General features: G+C 40.8%; 1 protein-coding gene and 1 long non-coding RNA gene across 6 annotated transcripts in view; one reads left to right on the forward strand and one right to left on the reverse strand.

Moving 5' to 3' along the window:
• The window catches only part of SPTBN5 (spectrin beta, non-erythrocytic 5), a 95,285-nt gene extending 87,834 nt beyond the window's left edge, over positions 1-7,451 (reverse strand). For 3 of the 5 annotated variants that reach the window (XM_033515024.1, XM_033515023.1, XM_033515021.1), the window contains exons 1-3: positions 7,225-7,384; positions 3,918-4,085; positions 1,717-1,890 (exon numbers count right to left, since the gene is read on the reverse strand). In XM_033515024.1, coding sequence (XP_033370915.1) covers positions 1,717-1,827 — 111 coding nt within the window. In that variant the 5' untranslated portion in view covers positions 1,828-1,890; positions 3,918-4,085; positions 7,225-7,384. Of the gene's footprint in view, positions 1-1,716; positions 1,891-3,917; positions 4,086-7,176 lie in introns of all 5 variants that reach the window. The other 2 variants (XR_004497846.1, XM_033515022.1) reach the window with 2 other exon arrangements.
• On the forward strand, positions 6,683-8,356 carry LOC117244537. The gene is made up of 3 exons (XR_004497847.1): positions 6,683-6,779; positions 6,859-6,920; positions 7,380-8,356. It is a non-coding gene; the product is annotated as an uncharacterized LOC117244537 (long non-coding RNA).
• Positions 8,357-9,666: the final 1,310 nt, after the last annotated feature.

Genomic DNA, 9,666 nt, shown 5'->3' on the forward strand with positions numbered 1-9,666 from the left:
AGGCAGGAAGGCAGGAAGGTATTATATTTTTTAAATTCAGGGAATATTTACATGTTAAGGGGGAAAAGGACAGACAACAGGCATGCACCTTCTAATTTCTAATCAGTTACTAATTAGCTTAAGAAATCCTTTCTCCAGAGAAAGAAAAAACACTGAAAGTCTAAAAATAAGTTAGAGAGTCTTTAAGTCTGTATTATTAGTGGCACAAGGATTTACAACTTGCTTTGATTTTCTCCATTATAAAAACCTCCCTGTTTAGTTGCCAACTTTATTTCTTTTTGCACATTAAATAAAACTTAAAATTCTGTCTACTACAATAAAAAAAAAATAAAGCTGTTATATTCTGTGACATTTCCATAAATAAAGAATAGTTCAATTTGAATTTGTAAAAAGACAGGCTTCATATACCTGCTTTATGTCTCACCCAGCTGTTGTTTTAATAGCTTTGTTGTCTCTTTCTTCTCATAAAGAGACCAGTCACAGAGATCTTAACAAATTCAATCCAATAGCATCCTTAGTGCTTGAAGTAAACAAGTTCTCAGTATAGCTGAGAACACTTCAGTGTCCTGTAGAATGATCCAATCACATCAAAGTGTGCCTTGGAAGACCTAGATAAGCGCTGCGCTGTCTCTACCGTATATGGTTTGGAAAGCTCTTGCAGGCTTTTATGATATGTGAACAAGTACATTGCAGGAACTTAAGACTGGCATTTTTATCTCTGAACTTGAAGGCATTTTTAAAATGAGAAAGTAAATGTCTACAGCTAAACACATAAAAAATGTCTACAGCTACACTACAAAAACCTAGCTTTCTGCAGGTGGCAAAACAAGAGTGTGTTTTGTATTTGTTCACTCCCATGAAGAAAAATAAATCTGAAAGTTTGTGTGCTTAGCAGTTGCCTTTGTACAAATCACAAACTTAAAACATTACACTGAAAAAACACATCTGGTACTGAAACATGATGATGAACTACAGCTGATCCAATGGCCTGGTCCTGCTTGGTATCCCCAACATCCATTTTCATTACTATCTACTGCAAACTCTAGAAAATGGAATTGTTTTGCATGATGTCATTCCTTTCTGTGCCACAGCTACATCATTTGTGCCTGAAACTATCTGCAGTAAGTCTGGAGACTGGAATATGCTGGCATTACTTTGCACACATGAATTGACAGCACACTAGCTCTGAAGATTTTTTGAAGTCTGACAGCTACAGAAAATGAACTGGTCTGTACTTGCATGGCAGTATGGCTGAAATTCCCAAAATTAAGGCTACTTTTTCAGAGCCTTTGAGCAGCAACTCTAACTGAACTGATCAGGAAAAGCACAGTCAGAATTTTTGGCCAGGCAATTAAGAATCTAATGTTGCTCGGGGAAACCCTGACATCTGCACATCATTTACGTACAGGAAAAAGAAGCAAATAAGGAATTTCCTCTGAGAGGATCTCCAATGTATAATGGACATCACAATAAGATGGTGTTATACAGTCTACAAAAATGAACCTTGATTTCAGAGAGCACTGGTAACATGAACAAGAAGAACCATGTGAGGTAAAAGAAGATGGAGCACTCTGGTTAGTCAAAGCCTTCCTTGCTTGCATGTGACAACATTCAGAAAAAAATGCATTAAAAATAACATAAAAATAGATACAGTGGGTAAAAAAAAAATAAAACAAAAACCAGAAAAAAAATCTTGAAATTGAAGGAGCTACGTACATTATTCCTGGAGAAGACATTGTTCATCCAGTTGGTGAAGGTTTTCTTTTGCATGGACATACGCTGCTCCTGCAGCTTTTTGATATGATCTTTTTCATATTCGGTGCCCATGGTCACCTAGGAAGTCAGAAGCCTCAGTAGGCTGCTGAGTGCTGAAGAGATCTGCCAGGCCACCTACAAGAAACAGTCACATTCCCAGTGTATATGTGAAACCCAGCACCAATAGGTACAAGATTCAATACCACACCCAGTGTAATACCCTAATTTCCTTTTGCTTGCACTTTGCACTTTAATTTCACCAACTTTATTTTTAACTTGCTTGATCTCACCCTTTTAAAATACATCTTTAGTTTCAAGATGAAAATGTGACATGTGAATCTATGCAACTTTATTTTCTTGCTCTCAGCCTTCACCCAGTCTCCTTAATCCTATGAGGACCACCACTACTTGAAAGCCATCAATAACTTCTTTGGGTTTTGCTGGAAGCACATCACAGAGAACTGGTCTCAGACACTGCCAGAAGGAGGAATCCACAGATCACTTCCAAAAAGAAAAAGTGGTGTGTTCTCTGAGGACTGGCTGAGATGCTTTTGTTGGCTTTCAGACCACAATACTTCCAACAGAAATCAAAGTGCTGCTTAGAAAAGAAATGGAATCTAATTGATTCCTTCCTCACATGGGTTCAGTTTTTGCACATCTATCACAGCAAGGATGGTGACACAGGTCCCTAATCCATGAACAAGGCCCTAGCCTGGGTGTCAGGAAGCATTATTCCTATTTCCTACTCTTGTCTACCTCATCCATACCAGTGAAAAGTCAGGCTTGTAATTCCTCACAGTACCCAAGCTGAATATTCAGAAATATTAGAAGGGAAAAATCTTCCCTTTTGAGTCTGTGACAAAATAAACTGGATTTCAGCTCAGCTGAGTAGTTCTTTTGAAGACTCAGCTTACTCTGTAAATTGTAACAGCAGTGACCTTGCTGTTTGGAAGGCAAGAGGATCACTTTAAAAAAAAAAAAAAGAAAAGAAAGAAAAATCATGTAAGATCCATGGCTAGAGACACCATTAGTGACCAGACATCATCTGCTTGAACTACTGCCATAATTATAAGTATCACCTGGATATCAGCCTGTCTGGGAAACCAAGAAACCTGTTGTCATGATGGGAGAGGAAAGAGGTGTCTACTGCTAGAAACCCACTTCAAAGAGAGAAGAGAATGAAAATTTAAAACATCTGAGAAACTGTGAGACTGTGGAGCAGTGTGACCTACTTCCCAAAATTCCATGTTGTTTTTGCAAAATTGAAGTTCTGAATAGTTATGGGCTTTTTACCCATTTAATTCATCAAACATAAAATACTGGAAAATAAAACTGAATCTGTTGCAGCATAAGAAGACAGCAACAGAGAACTAACAACAGCACCCACTGCAAATGGGAAATCTTTTGCCTGATAGTTTTCCATGCTCTGGTTAGTAAAAAAATAATTGCCATTTTACAATATTATAAGGTGTGTGAGGTACAGAAGCAATGGGTTTTTTTTACTGCATTTTTTGTTATGTGTTTTTGGTGCAGATGTTTCTTAAATCTCAGCACTTGTCTTCTTCAGAATAGGGACAGCATTGAATCATCATGGTTCAGCTACAGCACAGGAAAGAGTCATGACTGTAGATGAAAGCCTAATGAAAGGAAAGTTTAGCAAAATCTGAAATAGAATTATGGAGAATGTCCTCTCAACATTTTCTTATCTTCTAGGCTAGTTCAGCACTGCCTACTTTCTCCATTTGAAGAGCAGCTATTCAGAGAATTGCCTTTCCTTGCTGGAGAGGTGATATTAACTCACTCCCATGCAATAACCCATAGAGGTAACCCATATCCTAATGCCATTTCTGAGTTTGTCAGATGCTTCTCAGAATATCTGCAGGCTTCTTTTGTTCTTAAGGATTGCTACCCAAACACTGCAGTCACCCCAAATAATGATGGAGCTGGTTTAATTTAGGTACAAAGGAAACTCACACAACAGCTCACCTGCTTCATCAAGTTAGAAATGCTCCCAGTGTGGGTAGATGATTACCTAAAGACAGATCTGTAATAGATTGTCCACATTTGCAGGATGCATAAACAGCTCTAAGAGCCAAAACTAGTCATAATGGTACATTACAAGAAAAGAAAATATCAAAGAAGGTGAAAAAAAATTGACCTACCCAGTTTTGGAGGAAGTCCTTTCTGACATTCAGCAGCTGGTTCTTCTGAGGAATGACTTCCACTAGATCCACTCCTACATTCACCTCACTGCTTTAATGCAGAGTGACCTTTGATTTCAGGAACAGAGACCGAGTATTTATGGTATACCTATGAACCTTTCATCTGATCTGAAAGAAATGAACCATCAGAACACAATGAGTAAAGGTTCACAGGCCTTGTCCAGTTGTTATATTAAAAAAATAATACATGAACATCACCAAAATTGCTGTAAAGCAGTTGAAAAGTCATACATAGCTCTGATGCTTTAGTAAAGAGACTCTTGCACAATTGAACTGGAGGTTCTGCCCTTCTAAAGAAATTCTTACCTGGAAATTGAACCTGACAATGGACTCAGGAAATGAAAGCACAGCAGAAAGTACAAAGATCAGAGCGATATCCAAGTGGTTAAACTGGGAGACAGCAAATGAGAAGGTGAAACTGTGAAGTGTTAGGAATTTGCTCAGCACTGAGGAAGCTTCTGTGCACAGATACCTGCTGCTGGCAGAGCAAACTGGGATCAAGCTGGCAGTGCCAGCTGATTCCAAATTTTACTATTCATGGGTTTCTCATTAACAACAAAAGGGAAAATAATTCTGGTGACTTATGTAGATAGAAGTGAGTCCTTTCTGGCTTTTACAAGGTCACACATGCACAGAACACATTTACCATTGCCAGGAATCAGAAAGTTGCTGCTGGTAATCACTACTAGAAAATGGGCAGGTATCTGAAATCAGAGGGTGTAAGGAAAGACGTCAAGCTCAGAGATGAGCTAAGGGACTAGCAGTATTTTCTCTTTTAGCAAGTGTATTTTAGCTAGCCTCCAAAAGGGATAGGAAGAAACATAAAAAGAAATTAAGAACCCACAAAAGGGACAGGAGGAAACATAAGAAGAAATTAAGAACCCACCCAAACTCAGGACAGATAAAACTTAATCAGTAGATTCTGTCTCTTCATATGCATGCTAGAGAAATATAATATATAATGTCACATAAAACCGATAAAAATAAATTAGTTTATATTTATGTAAGTTTATATTTTATATAAGTTTAATATTTCTATTACAGGTATTTCTCAAAAATATTCCCTCCAAATGCTTGGACTCATGAACTAGCCAACTACTACTGTAAGCTGTTGGTTTAAATCTGGCACAGGTTGGCTAGGTTGTGTGAGAAAATGTCCTTTCTCCTTTCAAACAGAAGGCAGAGGACCAGTGGGTGAATTGGTACTGGATGCAGGCATTTCTCCATATTGCAAGTTAATTATTATCTATATGGTTAAATGTGCAAATCGCCGTCTTTGCTTTTTATGATGATACAAGGCAATCAAAGATATGGTATAAAATTTCACTAACTCCTGAATATCTATCTAAAGTTCAAAGTTAAATGGTGGACACTTATGTGACAGTGATAAATAAAGCCATTTCCTCAGTTATTTATATCTTAACAAAGAGGAAGGGCACAACAATATTTGCGTGCAGTTTCCTGGAGGGATCAGGAAAAAAATCACCCATCTCTGCTAATTATGGGCCCTCTCTTGCTGCCTTTGCAGACAAGGAAAGCCTTTCTGCCGACCTCAGGAAGAAGGGCCTGAAGAGTACCCTTCCCTTGCCTTGTTTCCAGCCTGAAGTGGTTTTCCATGATGGCAGACGTGTTTCTTTGTTTCCTAACAGGAAGGATCCCGGTGCCGGATTCTCCTCCACAAAATAGCCGTCAATAAGATATGTTAGGGTTTCTTACCACCCTTTCTTATCTGCCCACAATCTTGTTCTGCTTAAGAGGAAAACGGAGACTGTGGAGACCTCATGCACAGGCAGCTTGTCCAGCAGCCCCAAAACTGCACAGTTCAGCCCATCCTCCACTGCTCCTCCACTCCTGGCCACAGCACATAAATCAAAGGACATGACACTTAGTTCTATCTATGTGAATTCTTTTTTTAAATGTCATCATTGTCCTCCTCTCGTAACACACATGTGAATTCCCTGCTCCTCTCTAAGATGGGAAGAAATGTTTAATTCCCCTGCCATAAAAAGCATCAAAGTGACAGCCACAGGGTTTGCTGCTGAGTTTGCTCCCACCACTCCCAGCCCCGGTCTCAGGTGAGGGCTGATCACCATGAGCTTTCCCAGGGTAGCACAGGCTTGCCCTCCTCATTGCCTTTGCCCACGGGGGTGAGGAGACTGCAAAAAAGGAAAACACATACACAGCTGGGTGCAGAAGCCTTCCTGGGACAAAGCATCCCCACTAAGGCCATTTGTGGCTGACAGTGCTGTAACTTAATGAGCCCTTCATTGTACCCAGCTGCTACAGGCGTGCTCTGCGCTGCCAGCGAGCAAAGCCAGCTCCGGTTTCAAAGCCTTGTGGCCACACGCATTCCTGCTTTTGCGGGGGCCGTGTCTGTCCACATGGCTCAGGTGGAAGGTTTGGCACCATCACCCTCCGTTACGTAAGCTTTGCATACACACCTTTCTGAAGGTACAAGAAAATCCTCTCTGGTCCCTGCTAAGGAGAGGGTTCCCCAAATCCCAAAGAAAACAAGCATGTTAAATGTAAACACGTGCATGGCATCTCAGCACTTTATCCCCCGCTGTGTCTTTCTGTTAATTCCACATAAGAGTCACAAAACACCTGGACATTGACTCCACGGGGAATAAAGGCAGCCCCCTCCCGGGGCTACAGTCAGCTCCCAGTGTGCCAAGCAAGCACAGGAATTATCCTGCTGTCTTCAGCCAGCAATCTGGGTCCCACAGGGGCCCTTTCCCTCTGCCACCCTCCCCAGCTCTGACAAACAGCTGATGTTATTTCATCAATGCAGTGTGGGCACAGGTGAGCTGAACCATGATCCCAGAATGTTTCCAAACCACATCTAACCACATTCTTAACCACAAATAACATGTAATCTTAGATCTCATTGCGGCTCAGAGGAACTAAGCTTTGGATATGGAGAACACTGGAGAAGAGCAGACAGTAAGTTATCACAAGAAGCTGTTCACTCACTTGGGAATGGAATACTAGAACTGAAGAAAAGTTGGGAGGAGTTAGTCAAAAGCAGCTGAGGAGAGGCATGGCAACTTCCAGCTCAGTCAGGACAGATTCCCTGCTTTCACAGGCCTCTCAGTTGAACTTTTGTCCCAAAATAGCCACATAGTTCTCTCAGCCTCTTTCCCCGAAGGACTTCAGCACACCAGCCCCAGGCACCCCCCTTTCCCTGCCCCCATCATACCTGCTGTGCCAGCACTGCTGTCACCAGCCACCCCGGGGTGCCACCCACCTGCAGGCAGGGGGGTCCACGGTGGATGGAGCTTCTCTTCAAGCTGGGCTCTGCCTGGGAGGATCTAACCCGGCATCCCAGGATGCTGGGTTGCTATAAACCTCAGCCTCCTCATGCTCTAGTCTAAACTAGAAGTTGCTTTTCTCTTTGAATAGTTGGCTAGCAGCGACATGACATCAACAGGGAGCAGAACTCAAGCAGAACAGTCGAGTTACATCATCCAAAGAAACTGGAGCCCCTCACTGCATTTGAAAAAAGAGGACAGCTTAAAGCAAAATCAGATGGATTTATTTTTCCTGGCATGAAGAAGTTCAGTCATCTTTTTGAAACAGAAAATATACGTTTGCTTGTTTAGTCATGAGTTAAAGATATTTTCTCCTTGGAGCTGTTTATATTATCTTGAAATTTCCCTTCTGTTTCTGAACCTCAAATAGTTAACATAAGAGCTTCAAAGGCTTTTTGAGATGAACACATTGGACAGAGGACTTTCAGTCTCTTTGCATTTCATACAAACATAGATAAAAGGTTTCAAGTGACAGAATAGCCTTAATATTTTGAACATCAAAGTGAAACTGGGCCTTAGAAATCACCATGTTGGCAATGCCAGATCTAACTAGCATATTTTTATCATTTATTTCAGATATTTCCATTTTTTTCACTGATACTAATGAAGACTGTTGCACAAGAGTGAAAATTCTTATTCACAGCTGTATTTTAGGGGGTTGTTTGTATATCAGACTGATAAAGCATTTGGCTCCATTTATTGACAAAACAAAACCATGGGATTCACATATGGAAGTGTCTCCCAGCACCCTTAGTGCCAGAGCACTGCATCTTCCCCCAGGGCCAGTGCACACCATGGTGTGCTCTCAGTGTGGGTCCCCCACTGCCCTCACCAGCAGATTACTGACTACAAACCAGCCCAGCCTTCCCAGCTTCCTTGTGAAGCTATCCAGTCAGGTGGAATGGTTGAAGGTCATTGGCAAAAACACTATAAACATTTAACAAAAATGTACAAACAGTTAACGTTAAAGGTGCGAATTTTAGCAGATGAGAGCTAAGACATGGTAATACAACAGGAATAAAAATGGCAATTACTCTCCATTGCAGGCAAAAACTGCCAAACCCTGAACTTACTGGTTATGCTTATGTTGTTTTTTAATTTCTTACTTTCAGACTAGACACAAAAGAATTCATTTTGAGAAAAAAAACAGAATTATCTGAAAAGAGAATCAGTAAGCAAAAGCAGCATGTTTCAGCAGTTCCTTGTTTAAAAAATAGAAAAATGTTGAACATAGAAATCTTACAGTATACATAAAATACAGCAGCTGGTGAGAGATATATATCATTCACGAGCTACCTTCACTACAATGAAATCTTCAGAGGTCTAGACTGAAGTGGAATATGGGTTGCTGAGCTAGCAAAACTTTGGAAAGAACATGGACAAGCTCCATCTCAGAGAAAAGAACAAACAAATTGGTGGGAAAACAATTCAGTTGTGGCATTAGTGAGCTTCCAGTATTCACTGGATAAGAAACTGAGTCCACATCCTACACCAGCTACAAATCTGTACTAGCATGAAGTCCTCCACAGGGGAAAGGGAGAGGAGTCTGCCTCAAAACCATGGCTTCCATCCATATTTTTACCTCAGGTCAGAAAATCTGCATATATTCAGGACTTCTGAACATACTAGTGAAAAATCACCTTATCTTCCTGACTGTGTTTTGATTACAGCAGGTTTTTATTTGGTATGAATATTTATTTCCAGCTCATTGCCGTGATCCCTGAGTGAAGGAAGGCACTTTCAACAGATGCATTTGTTCACCTGTCTGGGCAGGGCAAGGAAGCCAAACTTTTCTCCTGTGTTTTCCTACCCATGTCAGGCAAGCCTGAGGGCCATGCTTTCAAAAGGTCCTCTGCACTCTTAGTACTTGCAGCATGGCAAGATCAGAGAAACCCAGAGCAGTGTCTGCTCCAAAGGCCTTACAAATGCACCAGACATGGGAGCAAATAAGGTTTGGAGAAATTAAGTGGCACACCAGTACTCTTATTTTTCAAGATTAGTACTGCCACCAGAGTCAAAACAGAAATGTTTCACAGTTTAAGAGTGCCAAATATTAGAAGTAACAATTACTGCAAAACTAACAAACTGGTGGCATGGACACTTGTCTCTTTTCCTACTATCCAAATATGAATTGTGGATTAGAGAGAACAGCTGCTGAAGTGTGCTGTAGATTTTTTAAACTCTGAAATGTCTTGTATGAGGAGCATGTAAAACAACATTTTATTAAAAATAAAACCCCACAGAGCTACCCTTCCCACCTCCAAACCACACTAAAGCCTCACCTTCTTCAGATTATTTTTTACTTTTAAAAGGAGCAGTTCCAGCAAGTTGCTGCAGTTCCAGAGCTACAGAGCCTCCAGGAACCCACACTATGTCTG

Source organism: Parus major, chromosome 5, assembly GCF_001522545.3.
Source record: "Parus major isolate Abel chromosome 5, Parus_major1.1, whole genome shotgun sequence".
In the NCBI taxonomy this organism is placed as follows: domain Eukaryota; kingdom Metazoa; phylum Chordata; class Aves; order Passeriformes; family Paridae; genus Parus; species Parus major.